This window comes from Calonectris borealis, chromosome 21 (genome assembly GCF_964195595.1).
Source record: "Calonectris borealis chromosome 21, bCalBor7.hap1.2, whole genome shotgun sequence".
Lineage (NCBI taxonomy): Eukaryota > Metazoa > Chordata > Aves > Procellariiformes > Procellariidae > Calonectris > Calonectris borealis.
In genome coordinates, this window is record NC_134332.1 from 593896 (window position 1) to 612446 (window position 18551).

Sequence of the window (18551 nt, forward strand, 5' to 3'; positions counted from 1 at the left end):
CGGGCTGGCTGGAGGTGTTGTTTGGGAGGCTCGGGGCTGCAGCTCTGACCCCTCCGCTGCCGGCTGGGGCTGGGATGACTCAGATGTTCGCGTGACTCAGAAGCTTCCCCCAAACGGGGTCTGGAGAGGTTCGCCTCATCGCGCGATGAAGCATCGCTCACCGCGGGGCTGGCAGTGGGAGGCTCTGCAGCATTCCTGCTTTGCTTCATCCCCAGTTTCTGCCCTCCCAGAGCAAAGCCCGAAGCGGCAGGATGCTGACACATGGATGAGTCCGCGTGGAGCCCGGGGGGCTGGGGCTGCTCAGCCTCCGGTGTCGGCAGTCCCATGCTCACCGGCTGGGGAGAGGTGGCCCCACCAGTACCCTCCACCAGTGGCTGGTGTAGAGGGGCTGCTGGCAAAGCCCGAGCCTCGTCCTCCCTCTGCTCGAAGGACAGTCTTTAGGGTCCCCACGTGCTGCTCCAGGTGGTCTGGTTGCCCACAGGACATGGCAAGGCACAAGCCAGGAGCGTCCACGGAGGAGGTGGCTCATGCGCCAGAGGAGCCAATGACTGTTTTGCAGAGCACCGAGGGTGCTGGCACCAGAGGTGGGTGAACGTAAGGAGATGCCGCTTCCAGGCATTGAACAGGTCACCAGGACACACAGGGACAACAGGAAAACCCCCAGAGCCAGAGCACCAGCCCAAGGCTGAGAGTGGCAGGACGTCCTCAAGGGGCCAGATACAGCACCCTGCAGCCATGGGGCAGCGGATGCCCCAGGTGGGTGCTGAGGGTCCCTCAGCAGGGACCCCATGTGCCCCTTTCTGCAGGTCTCCCTGCCACCCAGCCCAGACACTTGAGGGCTCTGGGAAGGGCTCAAGGGAGAAAACTGTCCCGGCAGCCTCAGGTGGCCTTCCTGCCCCTGAGCAGGGATGGGGAGGGATGGAGGGATGGAGAGCTCCAGAGCTGGTGGCACTGATGGATGAGAAGACATATGCTATGGTCCACACCGCTGAGATGGCAGCTGGCACACTGAAAGCATCTCCATCCAAGTGTGTCCGTGTCCAGGCAAGGCCACTGTCCTGTCACAGCACCAGGCCAGAGGGACCTCAGCTGCTCAGAAGGAAGGCACTTGCTTCTGACACTGCCATTGGGAATGGGGGACAATTTTTAAACATCTACCCATGACGTAGAGGCAGAAAACTTGTTATCATGGGTGCCATTTCCTAGCACCAAAGCCCTGCACCGACACGGGATTCAATACTGGAGCTCATCCTGATGGCCCAGGACAAGGTAATTATGGCCCAAAGACAGGGAGGTTGGTCCAGGGCACGTAAACCCAGGGTCTGTGTCTCCAACCGACTGTACCATCACCCACAAAGTGGATATTTGGTCCCTCCAGTGTTCCAGCACCAGAAGCCCTACAAGCAATTGCCAGTGCCCCAGACCAGGTACCGTTAAAGAGGCCAGCAGAACACAGCTCATCCTCCGCTGTCACCGCCTGGCCCCAAACCGCTGCACCAGAAACATGACAAAAATGACCTAGGGGTAAATGCGAAGAGGAAATTCCCATTTTAGATAAAGAGGGAATTAAGAAAAGTGCATTAACAGTTAGAGAGAGCGCAGGGCTAGAAAACCAGGACATGAAACACAATTCGTTCAGGTTATACGCAAAAAATGTACAACTGAGGAGGGAAACGGAAAGAATTGATAGAAAAATGATGGCCACCAAGGGCGAGATCAGCAGAAGGTGTTTTAATCCCATTAGGAGAAATAATCCCCATGGCTGGAGGTGTCCATGCGCGCGCAGGAAGGTGTGCCGGGCCCCGGGAGCCTCCAGCCACGTGCGAAAATCCCTCTTTTTCTTCTGTCCATCTCTGGAAGAAGCAGCCATCTCCAGGGCAAACCAAGGGAGATGGGGAAGGAGGTGATGAAGGTGATGGGGAGGGGAGAGCAGAGGAGAGGAGGGAAGAGGCAGCGAGGCAGCGATTCCCCAGGGAAACCCCCCAGACCCAGTGTCCCCATGTAGCCAAAGCCTTGGCAGCAGGAGACGTGGTCCCCGAGTCCTCCGTGCGTAGGGGCTGCACCGTGCCGGGCACGGACATCTCTGGCTGTGAGAGGTGAGGCTTCACTTTGTGACCCCCAAAACCAGACTGGGAGGAGAGAAAAAGTGGATTTAGGGCCAATCTGCAGCAGCCAGTGTGAAAACACTAACCACTGCACCGCAGCACGTCCTTTGCTCTGCAAGCAGAGCAGTGGCCGGGGCTGGGGGTCTCGCTGGTGCGTGAGCACGGTCCGGCAGACCCTGCTGGGATGATGGTGATGGTGCTCAGCCAGGGAGGAGGCTTTGCCTCCAAGCTCCGCCAAGTCAAGCACAAGGAAGGAGGGGAAAAAAGACCCCAAAACCCTCTGGGAAACAGAGAACCTCATAGCTGCTTCTGGCCAGAGCCAGACTCGCACCTCAGCGTGTCCTGATGGGAAGGGGCCAGGCATCCCCACCCTGCCAAAACGCGTCCTTACCTTTAAGCACACGCAGGTCCAGCGGCGCATGCTGCCGTGGTGACAGTCCCTGCGATCGCGGTGCTGCCGGCATCTGCCTGACTGTGTTCATCACCGGTGAAGGACGTGTGGTTATTTTATGCTTCCACTTGAAAGAAACAGGGCTCTGGGGCAGCAAACGAGGGGCGGTGGGTGGCCCCGGCAGGGCTGTGAGGTAGATGGGGATGGAGAGGTGGGCACAGGGTGGGCACAGGGGTCCTGTTCCCCTCTGCCATCTTCTGATGGACAAAATGGCACACCAGACCATGGAAAGTGTCACCAGGGATGCCGTGCTGTGGTGGCAGGGGGTCGTGCCCATGGCCAGGACTCGCCAGGGGCTGCTGGGGAGAGAAGATGGGTGTAGTGTGGGGACGGCCACCTTTCAGGGTCACTTGTACTAACGCCCAGGCAGGAGCTCGTGGAAAGAGGGATGTTTAGCGTGGAAAAAGGGTTTTTTTTTGCCAAAGGGCTGAGCCGGGGAGTGAGATGTCCCTGGGGGGCAAGGAGCCCCTGGCACCGCATAGCCAGGAGCGCTCGGAGAGCGAAAGCAAGTCTCGCATTGCAGCGTAAGCTGCCTGGGCAGGCATTTCACTGGCCCGTAAATGTCACACTTCAGCCAAGAGCCCCTCGGGCCCTCTTAGCAATAACGTCAGGGCCTGGCAGTTAACTGGGATTAGAGGAGGAATTCTGCAAATGTTCCTCAGTTGCAGGGTGGAGCAGTTTAAGCCTGTCCCTGGACCGGGAGGCATCGGATGGCAGTGCCCGGAGCGGCAGGACCAACGCAGCTGGGCTCCTCGCCTCGCCTGGCCCCCCCATCGGCCCGTGCAGCCTCCTCTGGGCGCCGGCTGCTCCCGCCGGTGGCCCTGGTTCCCGGCGATGGTGGGACCACACGCCTCGCTGCCACCCCTGTGCACGCCTCGCAGAGCCCCGGGCACGGGGGGTGGCTTGAGGGACCCCCTGGGGGGAGGCGGGCAGGCGGGTGCTGCTCACCCCCCAAGCTGGCAGGCAGCTTGGGCAACAATGGGACCACCCCCTGGACCAGTCCGGCTCTGCTGCGGCACCCCCCACTCCAGCGCGGGGTGATGCGGGTGCCAACGGGCATCGTGGCCCACTCAGAGGTTTTCCTGTGGCCGCCCAGCAGCGCTCAGCACCCCCCAGCCCCCAGGCCTGCGCCCACCCATCACCTCTGAGGAATGCCGGGAGAGCTGCCGGGAGAGCAGGACCAGGGTGGGAGGGGACGCTGGGGACGGGTCGTGGCGTGACCCGTGTCCCACGGGCTGGGGAGCGCTCTGGGCACCAGAGATGCTCTCTCTCCCCTGTGCTGCTGTTGAGGACGCAGCTCCTGGCCCCCCAACACGAGTGACCCGGCAGAGGGGCACCGGGGCAAGGGTGCTGGGGCCTGGTGGGTGCCGTGGGGTCAGCACTGCCTGGGTGGTGTTTTGGAGAGCTCTGCCACCCGCTTGCCATGCCCAGCCTGGAGGGAGGCAGAAATAAAGCAAAGGGTCCGTTCCCTGGCCACCTCTGATTTAATGATCTCATGGAGGCCACGTATTTTTGGGCTGTCGCAAACCATCAGTGCAAATGTGACAGTCCCCTCCATGGCGCACCCCGAAACAAGAGCCCCCTTCCAGCCTTGCACTGCAAACCCATGGCCCGAAACCTGCTGGGCTTCACTGGGGAGCACGTCCCCTGCAGTCCCGGTCCCGCTGCGGAGCCCCTGCATCCCCGCTCAGCTTAGCTTGTAGATGCTCTGCTCGTCCCCGGCGGCGACAAGAACATCCTGGAACTGGGAGACAACGCGTCCAAAATGGGACCCTTCCCAGAACACCTTCCCGCAGCGGGTGCAGCAGTAGAAGTCAGTGAGCTCAGCTTTGTCCAGCACCCCAGGGGGGATGGCGGCGACCTGCAGGACTGTGCCCCCCGCCAGCGCCGCGGACACCCCGCACTGCTCCAGCCCCTCCAGCCGCTCACCGTGTGGGGTGTAGCTGGGCTGAGCTGCGTCACGGGCTGGCACGGAGGCATCACAGCTCTGGCTGGGCTTCTCCTCGCTCCTCACCAGGCAGCCTGCGGGGAGAGGAGACAGCAGATAAACCATCAGTGCCCACTGGTGTGATGAGCAAGGTCTGTGCTCAGCCACGTGAACGACCCTTGCGAGGGGCCTGTGATCCCCGCAGGGAGTCCAGGCTCTGCCCTGCATCCCGGGGAGGAGCATCCCATGAATTTGGGAAAAGGTGGCCACCAGCATCCACCAACTGCCTGCTCTGAGCATGGCACCCATGCAGCCTCCTGCTCCCCAGCAGCTGCCCGGCACCTCCCGCAGATCCTCTGACGTGTCCTGCTGCTACCCAGGCAGCAGCAGAGTCTGCCATGGTCTTGGGAGCTATTCCAGTCTGGGTAACTGCACCAGTGCTGCTGCTGTACTGGTGCAATGGTTTTGCTTCCCTGACGCAGGTTGGGCAAGGCTGCTCTCTGACCTGGGCTGTGCCCCACCCTGGGCTGCGTTACCGGGCAAGCAAACAGCAAGGGAAGCCGTTACTGCTGCTTTAATTAAAAAAACACCATTAACAGCTGCCTGCACTGCTCATGACACCCCCAACTCTCCTGGCAAGCCCGAGGACGCTGGGTGTTGGGGTATGCATGACATCCACCTCCCATCACATAACCCGGGCAAGGGGCACAGCGGGGCGTGACCTGGGGCCGTGTCCCATGAGCCGTCCCCACACACCCCGCGGGGCTCACCTGGGCGACTGCCCCGCAGCCCCGCTCGTGGATGTGCCTTTCCTTCATCCTCTGCGTCTCCTTGGGATACCAACATCCATTCTTGGAGCAAAACCAGTGACCCCAATTTCCCATTTTTTCCAATTTTTGGCATGTGGTGCTGCTCTCAGGAGACCCCTGAGCCGGCCGGAGTGGGGACATGGAGGAAGAGCCCCGTTCCCGGGGGTTCCTCCGGGACAGAGCCTGTCGGCGAGTGGCAGATCCCCGTGGCAGGAGGCAGGGGCTCTGCCCTGGCCCCCTCCCTGCCTCCCTCCACCCTGTGCCACACGATGGCATGGGGTGGCCTCAGCCTGGGCATGCAGGGACCGGCTCGCTGAGGAGGCCAAGCTGCGGGCTGCACCTTCAAGCACATGAACCACAGACTCCCTGTAAAACCCAGGGCCATCACTTGTTTTTCTTCAGTTTATAACACACGGACAGAAATCTGCCTTTCTTCCCCTTTTCTATTCATTGTGCTTGCTCTCGAGCACCAGACCTCTGCAGCCGCCTCCAGGACCCCGACGGGAGGGACAACTACCTTGGTTGGGACTTTTAGATCCAGCCGTGATCGAAACAACACTGCCAGCAGCCAGCACCGATGGCCAACACCTTTCCCCACCGTGAAGCCTAAAAAATTCCCCGGCCCGACCTTGCAGCACCCCAGTCCCGCCAGCGCCAGGGCACAGACACTCGATGCCCCCGCAGCAATCCTGGGCAATGTGCTCTCCCTTCCAACACGCTCCATCAGCTGCCGTGCTGCTGGTGGGCAAAGCCAACGGCAGACCCCCTCCTTCTCTGCATGGGGGATGGTGAAACCTCCAGTTCCCCCAACCACCCCAATCCCACCCCCCTGGGGCTCATGAGAAAAAGGCAGGCAGGGAGGAAAAGTTCATTTCTTAAAAGCCCGGGGAGAGAAAGGCCGTGATGGTCACTCCGTAGTTTTGCCTTTCGCTTGCACCAGCCCCCTCCTAATTGTGGCTCTTCAAAGGGTTGAAAATGCTACATCACTTCAAAGTGACCATTTTTGAATGGGAGCTTGTAAAACCCCTTCTCCCCCTCCCACCAAATTCTTTCCAGGGCTTTTGAAGATGCCTGCGCTCCGCTCCCCGCTGCCGTGAAAGGGCCACCGGGCGCCAGGCGCAGGGTGCCAGCCGGGCACCCAGTGAAAACCACACCGGGAAAAGGTCAGATCCCCCAGAAAAAAAGGGGGAAAAGGGGGGATTTTTTTGAAGAAGGGATTTTTTTCTCCCCCTTGAGATGGGCAGAGCCCTCCCCGGCAGAGCCACTGCTCCCGCGGGGCTGCAGCCTGGCTTGCCCAGATGCGGAGTTATGCCGGAGACGGAGCAAAAGGCATGTGTGGGGTGCGTGGGGCCGAGGGGAGCCAAGCGTGTCCTTCCAACGTGCCGGGAGTTTTTCAGATCTACGGCTTCGAGAGCTCTGCAATGGTTCGCACCAAAGGCTGGGTTCCCACCGCATCTCTGCGGAGGAGAAATGAAAGCGATTCCTTACCAAATCAATTCGAAACACCTCTTGGGAACTAATAATCCCATTATAAAACATCTTGAAAATAAAAAGCCCTTTTGCCTCTCGCTCACCTCTCCCCCTCTTGCCCGGGTCACCCTGGGGATGACAGAGCCTACCGGGGGGCTGAGCCCTGCAGCCCAGCCCAGGGTTGAGCACCCACACGTGTTAGTGCCACAGAGCTCCACGGGCAGCAAGGATTGTCCCCGTCCCCTGACCCGGCAGCCCTGCTCAGCGCAGAGCAGTCTCCTCCTGCCCTCCCCACGAGCTGCGGCCGTACCCTGCCCTTGCACGTGCTGCCCACGTTTCCAGCTCCTGCCCACCCCTCCTTGCCCGTGGGAATTAATACCCCATGGGAACAGCACGAACCGCTGCTGTTCCCACCCATGGACACGTCTCACCTCCCAGCAAGTGCTGCCATGCCCAGGGGAACGGGGATGCTGCAGGACCCCAATTCTGCTTATTCCTGCATCAGGTTCCACCCTGGGCTTGAGCAAGGCCACCCTCAGTGGTGGGATCCCACCTCTGCAACCCAGGAGACGTCCTTGTCACCCCGGCAGCAGCCCCCCTTTGTGCCCAAGCCACTGCCACACACCTCAGAGCTTGGCTGGCCCCACGGTCTGTGAGATGGGGTGCAGCAGGAGCCCCGCCAGCCTGGGAGGGATCCTCTTCCTTCAGCCCCCAGCCACTGGCACCAAGACGGTGGGGAAGACCTTCGGCAAAGCTACATCTCACGGCCTGGGACACTGCGTGGTTCCTGGTGCTCAAAACCAACCGTACCTTCACCCCTGGGGACACAGAGCCAGTGGCGTGCGCCCCGAGGGCGCGACAGCACCTGGGGACCCCGCGGCCGCAGGTGATTGCTCGGTCCCACATGAGCCCTGGATGGGAACTATTGCAACAGGGGGCTGTGGTGGGCAAAGTGACTTGTCCCAAAGACCCCACGGAAGGCAGAGACACGCCAGGAGCTGCAGCTCTGCACGCCCCACTGCGAGGTCCTGCTTGAGGATGGGGGGGCTGAGCCCAGCAGGAGGGACGGGGGGCACAGCACGGGCTGCCTACAGTGGGCAGGGGGACGTGCACCCTCCTCTGCCCACAGAGAGGCCCTTAGCAGTGCGGGGTCATATTGAAAGGCCACCGTGTCGGTGACACTGGTGACCTGTAGTCTCTACAGCCTATTCTGTCGGCTGCAACAGGAGTCCTGGGTCAGCACTTACTGGGACCCCCCACTGCAGGATGGGGGGCACAGGAGGGCCTGGGAAGCTGGGACAGAGCAGGATCAGGGCAATCCTCATTTGAGCCCATGCCCGTTCCCCTTTCCCAGACCACACAGCCCTGATTTGGCTGGAAACAACCCATCCCCGCGCACGTGAGCCCCGGGCACCCTCAGGGTTTCGGTGTTGGGGCACTATCGCGTAACTCAAACTCCCCGGGGGAGCCGGGTACTTCTGCACAAAATCCTGCCCCCCAGGCCCCATTTCTAGCCCAGGTCCCTCTGTGTCACCCCAGCTAAGACCAGGGCCTTGGGGCGAGGAGCCGGGTGCTTGTCCCGGCTGGCTCAGGCGGGGATCTGGCGCTCGCCCCGCGGCTCCGCAGCGGGAACCGCAGCCTCCTGCCGCCTCCCGAGAGGCGCTCGGCTCCGGCAGCGCTTGTGCAAGCTGAGAGCCCTTCTCCCAGCCCGGCAGCCGCACCCAGCTGTCATCGCAACCGCACACACGGGAGACTCGTCCGTAATTAGGCAATTAAGGCTGAGGTGTTTTGGAGAAAGCGCACATCGTAAAGGCTTTGCACAAGGCTGAAAGCAGACCTGGGAGCATTCTTGGAGTACAAAGGTGCATGGGAAACCTTGCCGCGGTGAGAGATTGAACCCGATAAGAGGAGTTACGAGCCTGAGAAACACACTCGATTGCAGGGCACTGAAGATGCCTGGTTATCTTTTCCTCCTCGATAAGGCAGATAAGCAAAGGACAAAGGACCCGGGATTGTGCAACCTGGGCTGCAGCAGCCTGGCCACGATCTTAAGACGTTCCCAGGGTGAAGGAGGGAGGATGAGCTCAAGGCAAGAAGCACCTTCAGTTGCTATCATCTCCCCGTGCCGCTGTGGGAGAAAACCCTGCCGGCTCCCGCGCCCAGAGCCGGGCAGAAGCACCAAAGGGTCCCTAGCTCCTTCCCGGGGAGCGTTCGGCACAACACCGCTGTCAGCTCTGCAAACCCACAGCCGTGAAAACGTCACCAGCTTCCTAGTCCGGCAGTGGTTTTTCGCATGAGCAAACAAAATTCTTCTGAAAGGGGGGAGCTGGCAGAGCATAACCCAGCCGAGCCCGGGGGCTGTTTTTGGCCGGTCTCACCACCGCAGCCCCCGGTCCCAGCCCTGCGCTGCAGCTCCTTGGTCCCCATCCCTGCCCTGCTCGGGGACAGGCATGAGCATGCTCCTGCTGCCCCGCTACGCCCTGGAGGGAAGAGAGCCTAAATGCATGGGGCTGCCCGGTCTGCAGGTGAAGGGGGCTGGGGAGCCCCTGGGTCCATGGGTGCAGCCCCCTGGGGACCCATCCCCTTCCCTGCAGAAACATGCAGAGCAGCCTGAGACACCCGGGGTGCCTTGGCCTCTCCTGCACACACTTTGGGTCTGAAGCAGTGAGGGTGCACGGGCTGCTCCATGGGTGCGAGAGCCCTCCTGGGACAGCACGGGGCTGCCCTTCCCACCTGGCAGTCAGATGGGTGCGATGCTCACGGCAAAGCCAAAAGCTGTAGGTCAGGGAAGCATGGCAGGAAAAAACTGCATTCAGCCTCAAGGCTTTGGACGTGCAGTGGCCTCTTCCCGCTGTGCAAAGAAGCCCCTGGCTAAGGGAAGCGGGTCCCACCAGCCCATGCCCTCAGCAGTCCCGCTGCGGCGGCCATAGAGAAGGGACCCAGCACCGTACTGGTGTCACCCCGGCACGGAGCCACAGCACAGCCTTCCCCGCACTGCGGTCTTGCAGCTCTTCCTCCCGCCTGCCTGCGCGCTGCCTCGGCCGGCTTTCACCTGGGCTCCACCGAGGGCCAGGGAAGGAAAGAAACCCCGAGTCACCGCTCGGGCCGGTGGAGGCAAGGTGGGTGCCCCAGCCGGGCAACTCGGAGCCCCGCCAGCCCCACGCCACCCTGCCACCCATCGCAGGGACGTCCCAGCTGCTCGTCCAGCCGCCCGCGGGGCTGCCCGGGGCTTATCCTGCACCTGCAGGATGTGATGCTGGAGAAGATGGGTAGTGCAGATCTCGCTGGTCTCGAGTACCAGCTTTGGCTGGTCAGGGAGGATGCTCACCCAGCTTGGGGCTCCCCAGGGTGCTGCGTCGGGCTCCCTGAGCAGCCCCCGGCCGCTGCGCCTGCTCCTCCGCCTCTCTCCAGCACAGAGCGGAGGCTCCGGGGTGCGTGGTTAGCAAGACGGCCCCAAGGAAAGCAGGACCAGTTGTTTCCATGTTTTGCAAAATGTTTCAGACGGCAAAGGGCGATTTTCTGATTAAAGCAGCCTTTTCTGTTTGGTGAATCCTAACCAGATTGAATGTGCTCTGTCCTCGCCTTTCCCAGGGACCAGATTTCATCTGGCAGAGCATCCCCCGAGCACCGGGGCCCCGTGCCAGATGGTTTTACCACACTGAGTAAGCAAGAAGCTTCCCCCAGCCAGACGAGAGCCTGTGACACATCCCGTCCCCCTGGGTCATTTGGGAGCCCGCACGCTGCCAGCAGCCTCCAGCGAGACCATGTCTTGCCCGTGCCACGTGGTGACCGACGGCACTGCTGCCTCTCTCTGCCCCATCCCCTGCCAGCTCCAGGCACCCGAGCTGCTCCGTGTCCCACTGGGCATCATGGGGCAAAGCTGTCCAGGCTTGAAACTATTTCCAGCACTCCCATCAAAGCTCTCGTGCAGGGCAAATGTGGCTGTGTCAGGGAAAATGTTCCCTAAAACCTGGGAAAGTCCTAGGTCCAAGTTGGAGTGAGCTATTACAGGATGAATAATTTGCCTTTCATCACTTGGAAGCTCTGCCATAAAAATCTGGGAGCCAAACGGAGCAGCACTGGCCCAAGTTTTGCAGCTAAAACATGAGCAGCGCTGGGCTGTCTGCAGCCGGACCCCAGGACTCGGGAGCACCCGGCCAGCCGCGGGCTTCTGTCGAGGGTTGGTCCTGCAGGATCCATCCCCACCCACAGCTGATGGGTGCCCCAGCATCCGTGGCTCCCGCTGCACTGCCTGCTGCTCCCCGCAGAGGTGAAGCCCCCCTGGGAGGAGGCTCCCCCCTTGCCTGGGAAGCTGGAAGGGAAAGGGCATTTTCTTGCCAAGCAGCAGCATCCACACACGGTGGCATGAACGAGATGACATGGGCTGGAGTCACGGAGCAGGGGCCAGTCCTGGTGTGGGCGAGCAGCTGGGGGCTGTGGGTGCTGAGCTCCCCGCGCCCTGCGTTGGGCCACAGCCGAGGGCAGAGCAGGTCCCTGCCACCAGCCCCCTCCAGAAGGAAAATGTGAAGGAAATCAGGGAACGACTGAGATTTTCCTTATGAACCCACGTCTCTGGCGGCCCAGCCGTCCCACCGCCACCGCTGTCCTACCAAGTGATGGCAGGACGTCGTCATTACACCCTTCCCCTGTTTCTCTTCCACAAAACTTGACCCAAAGTGGGACATTTTGGGGACAACCTAGTTGAACTCACGCTGATGCTCGCAATGCCAGCAGCCCCCGGCAGAATCTGAATAGAAATGGAAACCCCAGGGTGGCCGGAGCCCCGGGGCACAGGGACCCCCCCCGGCAAGTCCCCAGGGGTCTTCACTTTGGGGTGGGTGCCATCTGCCCAGCTGTGCCCGCCTGCCCATGAATCACAGCTTCTATTTTATGTCTCCGTTGCAGCAAAACATCAACACCCCGAGGATGTTGTGGCATCTTCGGTCCCTGACCTCGCTGTGTCGGAGGATGCTCCCATTGGATGTTTCCCGACAAGGTCATGCCCGGCACGGCCAGCGCAGGGCTCCCGCCCGGCCCAGCGGATGGGGGTCCTTCCTGGTGAGACCCCGCCAGGGACACAGGGGACCCAGCGAGAGGCTGCATGGCACGATGGGGACATGGGGTGTTGCAGACATGGTGTAGAGGATAGAGCAAGGGGGTCCCCGAAGAGTCTGCGTGGAGGAGCAATGGTGCCATGTGAGATCCCCCCAGCTCGATCACCCCCATCCTGAAGGGGGAAGGGGAAACCGCTCACACGGTTGAACACAAACCGCAGCATTTCTATTTCCCATACTCTAAAACTGGCTGAACAGGCCTGGCTGGTCGCTGGGTACACACACAGCGAGTGTCCTCACCAGAGAAACTGCTGGGGAGGATGCCCCGGCCTTTCGGGAAGCGCAGCACTCCCAGGCTGCCAGCACCATGGGAAAAGCCACCCCACCATGTCCCTTGTACCCCGAGCCACACGTGCGGTTCCCAGAAAGCCGCAGCCAGCCGGGAGCGCCCGGCAGCCGCCGCTTCGCACCACTCTCCCCTATCAGGCAAATGGGCAAACTGAGGCACGGCAAGCGACGCACGGCGGCAGAGCCCGGGCTGGGTCGGAGCAGCGCGAGGGGCATGCTTCCACCCTGGTGTGCCTGCGGCCGGGACCACTCGCCACCAAAACGCGGCTCCCTGAGGGGAGGAGCGTGGGGGGTCAAGGCAGCTCGGGGCAGGGCATGGAGGAGCCTCTCGCCCCCCTCCCCGAGCCGGCAGGAGCCTCGCCGGGCGGGCGGCACTGACTCACCCCTCTTGCAGCCTGACCTAGTTCGGGAGCCACCGCAGGCGAGAAAGGCGCCATTAGCAGCGCCAGCCGGAGGCATTTCGCAGCCCAAGCTGAGTTTTCAAGTCAGACGGCGATGGCCTTAGGCCGTCACTTGAGCCACTGCTGGCATGTCCCCAAACCACCCCAGGCGGGGCAATCCCCTGCACGACCCAGCGCCCCGCGGGGCAGCACGGGGCAGCCTGGGGAGAGGGCTGGGAGCTGCGCTCGGCGTGCACAAGCTCAACCAGGCACGAAGCGGGTTTGGAAGAGCCCTGCGGGTCTGCACCCCGCAGCAGGTTGGTGGCAGGGGACCCCATTCCCCCGCTGAGAGACCCCCAGCCCGAGCAGGACTGTCCTGCTCTGTCCAGGGCAGCGAGTCCCAGGCGGGAGCGCAGAGAGGGGGCCAGGGTCGGAGCATCACTCCCAGCCTTCGGCACCCACCCGCTTACCTGCGCCACCGTCCCCCGGCGCCTGCCTGCTGCCCTCCACCAGCTGCCTCATCCTCTCCCTCGAGACCTTCAGGTACTTGTCGCAGTTGCACGCCTGGAAGTAGAGAGAGGGGGAGGTTGGTGAGAGGGCGGCCATGCTCCCCGGGCATCTCCTGCCTGCCTGGAGCACACAGCCCCGCACTGGGCACCCCCGGCAGAGGCTGGGCAGCCCCCAGTCGCATGCATCATGGCAGAGGGAAACTGAGGCAAGGCCTGTCGCACTGAGGGGTGGGTGGCAGAATGGCAGCAGATACAAATTTTGGGGTTCACAAGCCACAAGAACCTCCTCTCCAGAGGCACTCCATCTTCATGGTCCTTAGCCACATCTTAGCCACATGCCAGCCACATCTTCATGCCAGGCTGCCGGTACTACTGTCTGCCCCCAGCAGACCTCACCCCCCAGCCCTACACAACGCCAGAAAACACAAGAAACTGAGGTTGCCTTAAAACATCAAGCAGACACCCAAGGTTTGGGCTGTGGCTTCAAGATTTGTTCTCTCTTGTCTCATGGAAGCTATGGAGGACGGCCACGGACCCCGAGACGCGCTGGCGTCTCGGCCGGCTGTGCTTGGTCTGGCTCTGCTGCAGCACCGCGAGCGCCAAATCACATTTTCTAACCCCACCTTCGGTTTGCCAAAATGCACCCCGAGAGGTCTTTGAGCTTACACACAGTGGGTGCCCGCCCGTAGGGAGCCAACCCCCTCAAGGAGCTCCCCAAACGCCACAGCCGAGGAGCACCCACAGGCGGGTGCCTCGGGCTGAGCCCAGGGTGCAGTCGGCCGCTGAACGCACTCGCCCAGAAGCGATCAGCACTAAATCTCCCTGGAGCATCGCAGCCGGCTCCCTGACAGCTTCGCTCTCCTCTCCCCCTCCCTGCTTGGACGGGAGCTGGGTGCCGGGATGTGCCGCAACATCTTTCATCAGCTATTTGTTTTTAGGGGCTGTTTTCTGCTTGCGGAGCATTTCGAGCACGCTGCACCCAAGGCAAGCAGGGAGAGAGGTGCATAACTTCACCGACCAGAACAAGTTCCCTGCCTGGGGCTTTGCTCCAAAGCCTGTTGAAACCAGAAAGGTTTTTCCACCGCCTGACCGGGCACCGGCGCGGGCTCGCGGCGGCTCTGCTGGTTTGCGGCGTGCTAGCTGGAACAGCACTGGGGTCACGGCGAGGTGCAACGATGCCCCTTCTTCCCACACAGCTGCCTGAAGGAGGATGGGGGGAGGATGATTTGTTTGAAAACGAGCTCTCCACCATGTCCCGGCTCTGCCCTGCAGCAGGAGGAGGTTATTTCCACCGACAGCCTCCACAAAACCAGCACACGCTCCCCAGCCCAGGCTTGATTTGGCCATAAAAGGATGCCCGGGCTCAGGTCCCTGAAGCTGCGCTGCTCCAGCCCCACGGAGCAGCAGCACAGACAGACAGACAGAGGTGGACAAAGTGCGATCTTGAAAGCACTCAAGTGACATGGAAGCCGCTGCATCACTTTTAAAAGGGAATTTTGCAGCAATCTCCTGATTTGCAAGCATCAACCCTACTCGTGCAAACGTGGGTCAGACCCCTGCGCGCTGCTCCGGCTCACCAGCCCGTCTGCTTCTCGCTCGCGCTGGGGCCGAGCTGCAAGCACTGATGCTGCAGGGGGCTGAGCGAGCCCTCCCTGCCCTGAGCAGGGCAAAAAAGCACCCTCCTGGCTCTCACGTTCAAACCCAGGTACCCGGGAAAACGAAACTGGGTGAAACCCCAGGGAAGCGGAAAGATGATCTTATTTGAGTGAACCTGAATTTCTGCGGAGCCAGACCAGCCGTTGGAGTTACCCGGTCAGAGAGGAGATGCCGCTGTGGAGGTCGCTGCCAGCCTCACGCGAGGGAGGGTTACACTGCGGGGGCCAGCCGGCACCACCGGATCTGATCTCCTCAGGCTTCAGCTGTCTGGACTAACAAGGACTGGAGCTCACTGGCTCCTTTTCACACCTTTGCCTCCCCCTCCCTCAGCTTTGCACCGGCTCAGCTATGCCTGCGGCAGCCCATCATCAGCCGGGCCGCGTCCATCCTGAAAGATGGCTGAGAAAAAGGCAAGAGGAGCAGGGACGGATCTAGGGATGAGGCTCCTTCTTTTAGGGCGGATGTCACCCGCAGCCGTGGGACAGACCCCAGGGCTGCTGCCCAGCGGAGCCGTGCTCCGGCCCCTGCCAGCTCTGATGGTGGAGTCAGTGCTGATGCTGTGGGACGGGACGGTCCCTTTGAGGCTCCAGGACGTCCCAGCCTGCACAGGCTGGACCTGGAGCCACAGGTGTCACCGCCCCGGCAGCCACCCAAAGCCCTTGTGCAGCTCACAAGGTGCCTGCAGGGATTTGCAGGATTGCAACGGGCAGGCAGAGGCGACGGGCAGCTTCCAGGGACGCGTGCCAAGCTCTGCCCGGGCTGGCCCCACTCCCCCGTGACAGTGACAACAGGGGAGGGGGGTGCAGGCTGGAGAAGGGCGTTGAGCCTGGCAGTGGGAGAGACGCGGGACGGCATCTCCCGGGCACAGCGGCAGCACCAGCTGCACCGGGGTATCAGAAACTCCCAGAGAGGTCCCAAACCACCTGGCCATCGCGCCAGGATGGGTGCAGCGGGGGCCCAAGGGGCAAACTGCGTCCTCCTCCCCAGCCCTCCCTGCCAGGCACGGACATGCACCCCGTGTGGGCATGGGCTCCTGTCCGCTCTGTCACAAACACCAAATTCACCTTAACGCCCAGCCTTGGCAGTTTGGAGCACGCCACGGTGTTTGGGCAGCGGTGCCAGCGTGCCGGGCATGGGCTCCTGGCTCCCGCTCAGGTGCATGGAGCGACCTCAGGCAAATTTCTCTGCTTCTCTAAAATTCATGATTGTTGTAAACTAGGGGCAATCCGCCTCCCTGGGCCAGTTACGCCCTGGCAGCCCAGGGGTAGCCTGGCATTTCCCACTTGCCCCGGGCTGCCAGACGCTTGCCGCGAGGCACTGTGCCCCATGCCGTCTCCCCAGCCTCCGGGCCTTCACCACCCTCAGCTCCCCAAAAACACGGGGCGGGCTCAGGAGCCAGATAAGCCACTTAGCAGCAGCACCAATTAGCTGTAATAAGAAATTGCAATTAATTTTTTTTAATGCCTTGCCAAAATGAGCCAGAAGAGATGAAGTGAGCGGGGCAGCCTGCGGCCTCAGTCAGGCCGGGCTGAACGGCTGCTGTGCAGGGGTCGGCGGTGTCCTTGGGCTCGGTGCTCGGCTCCTGCCTGGGGACGCTGCTGCCCACAGCCTTCTGCGTCTCAGCGTCACTGCCTGGGGGTGTAGAGCAGTTTTTTGTGGGGATCTTGCTTCTGTTTGAAGGGTAGGGAAGTGGGGAGCTGGGGAAGGGATGGGTTTTTCCTCCTTGGGAAGGTTTGGTTTCCCCAGATCCATCACGGCAGGATTAGTCGTGGCCTCCATGAAGTGGGGGCAGACGCAAAGGCAAAAGTCTTTGCCGTGGTGAGACAGCAGGAGATGGCGGCACCCCGGGACACTGCCTGGGGGTGCAACCGCTGTAAGCAGGGGCCACAACCCGACAGCGAAGGGTTCGGCTTCTCCCTGGCAACATCTTGGGGTCCCCACCAGCCCCTGTGCCCGGCTGGGGACGGGCAGCAGCTTCTGCCCGACACTGCAGCCCTGCCCCGGGGACGCTGTGCTCAGTGGGCTGAGCGCGCAAGGTCTCTGCTCATGCCGTCCTGCCCCTCCACACGGCCAGTGCAACCAGGGGGTGACCAGGGAGCTGGGCCACGGGGGAGAAAAGGGGTGAGTTCAGCTTGGGAGGAGCGGGCCAGGCGGCTACAGCCCCCGCACACTCCATGGCACTGCCCGGCCTGCCGACACCCGTGCTCCTGTTGCACGGCGGGGTGCCCCGGTCCCCCCAAGGGCTGCGGGTCGCAGGGCGGCAGCGGGCACACCTCGGAGGAGGAGCAGCGCTGCCTTTCTCACGCTAGGGCAGCCCTTGCCAGCACATGCTTAGTCACTGGTAAATCCCAGCCTAGATCTGCTCTGCCCTCTGTGAAATGGATCTTGGCTGCACCCCCGCTGAAGCAATCCCAGCGCTCGGGAGCCATGGCGGGCGCGCTTTCCCACGGCAGCCCGGGTTCCAGCGCCCCGTGTGAATCAGCCCCTTCCCGGGCAGGCGCTGGGTGCCCCTGGACGGCACACGTGCAGCCGGCCGGGCAAAGCCAGGCGAGCACATCCCCGCTCCGATCCCCTCTTGTGCCGGCTGCTCGCTCAGCAGGAGGGCTGGCGAAGACGGTGCCGAATTCAGGCTCCCTGGGCAGGGGGGGACGGCCGTGACACCTCCCCCTGGCCTCCCCGGGCTCTGCTCGCCACGTCAAGGATGAGGAGCGGGTGCCACCCATCTCAGCTGAAGCTGTGGTCTCCACTGTGGTCCCTCACTGTTGTCCCCTCCCCCTGCACCCGTCTGGGTGTCCTGACTGAGGTGCTGCACCCCGGTGCTGGCACCGTCACCCCCGCAGCCATGTGCTCCTGCCCCGGGACCTCGTGCCAGCATCCACCGCAGCCGGAGGAACGCTCTGCGGCCCAGCCTGCTCTGTGATGTCACCACCGAGAGCTGTGACACGGGGATTAGAAGGAGTGATGTCATTGCACCGGGACCGTGATGTCACGCCTCGCTGTGATGTCGCAGCAGGAGAGCTGGTGTGGATCTCTGTGCTGCTGTGGTCCCCGAGCCCGGCGAGGCGCTTGTCCCCAGCCACCCCGGCCGAGGGGGCAGCTGCCACGGCTCTCCCTGCCTGCGCGGCTGAGGAGGACAAGGCAGGTGAAACCTCCTTTCGCAATACCGGCAGCCCGTCCGGCGGCTTGTTTTTGTTTGGGACGATCCCTGCCTCTCCCAGCCCTCCTGGGTGGGGATTTCACCAGCAGTGACGCACGAACCTCCCGGGATTCGAGGGACTGGATGCTTCAGCCTGGAGCTGCAGGGCCATCTCAGCATCCCATCCCCTTTCTGGGCCTCCACCCAGGAAGCCGAGAAGCTCGAAGAAAACTCGAGTCCACCAGACAACAGGAGCCAAACCTTCTGGGACTCAAAAAGGGCCCCGGGAGCCAGTGTGAGCTTGGCTGAAGACGGCAGCGTGAGCTCAGCCGGAGGTCCATAGGCTGGTGCCCAACTCACATGGAAGACGAGCAGTTTAGACAGCAGTGGAGTCAGTTTTGCTCCTTCCTTTGATACCCCTGAAAGCTGCATCTCCAAAGTGCTCCGAGTCACCTTGGTGACGCTGAGCTCTGCCCAGAGGAGCCGTCCCCAAAATGGTCCCTGGGCTCGCAGGGCTCCTTCCGTCTGCTCTGCTGACAAACGTCACGGGCCAACGTCACTGAGGGATCTCCTTGGCAGGGGTTTTACCGGTGAGACACAACCCTCTGCCTGGAGAGCTTCTGGCTTGGGAAATCCGCAGTGTATCAAAAGCAGCTGTAAAGGACAACAGTGCCCGGCGTGAACTCTTCGGGGCAATTCAGGGCAG

At 62.2% G+C, this 18551-nt stretch overlaps 1 protein-coding gene across 3 annotated transcripts in view; it reads right to left on the reverse strand.

Moving 5' to 3' along the window:
- Positions 1–4021: 4021 nt before the first annotated feature.
- EXD3 (exonuclease 3'-5' domain containing 3) overlaps positions 4022–18551 on the reverse strand; it is a 295665-nt gene continuing 281135 nt past the window's right edge. For all 3 annotated transcript variants that reach the window (XM_075170196.1, XM_075170194.1, XM_075170195.1), the window contains 2 exons: positions 13015–13108; positions 4022–4578 (listed from right to left, as the gene is read on the reverse strand). In XM_075170196.1, coding sequence (XP_075026297.1) covers positions 4244–4578; positions 13015–13108 — 429 coding nt within the window. In that variant the 3' untranslated portion in view covers positions 4022–4243. The remainder of the gene's footprint in view (positions 4579–13014; positions 13109–18551) is intronic.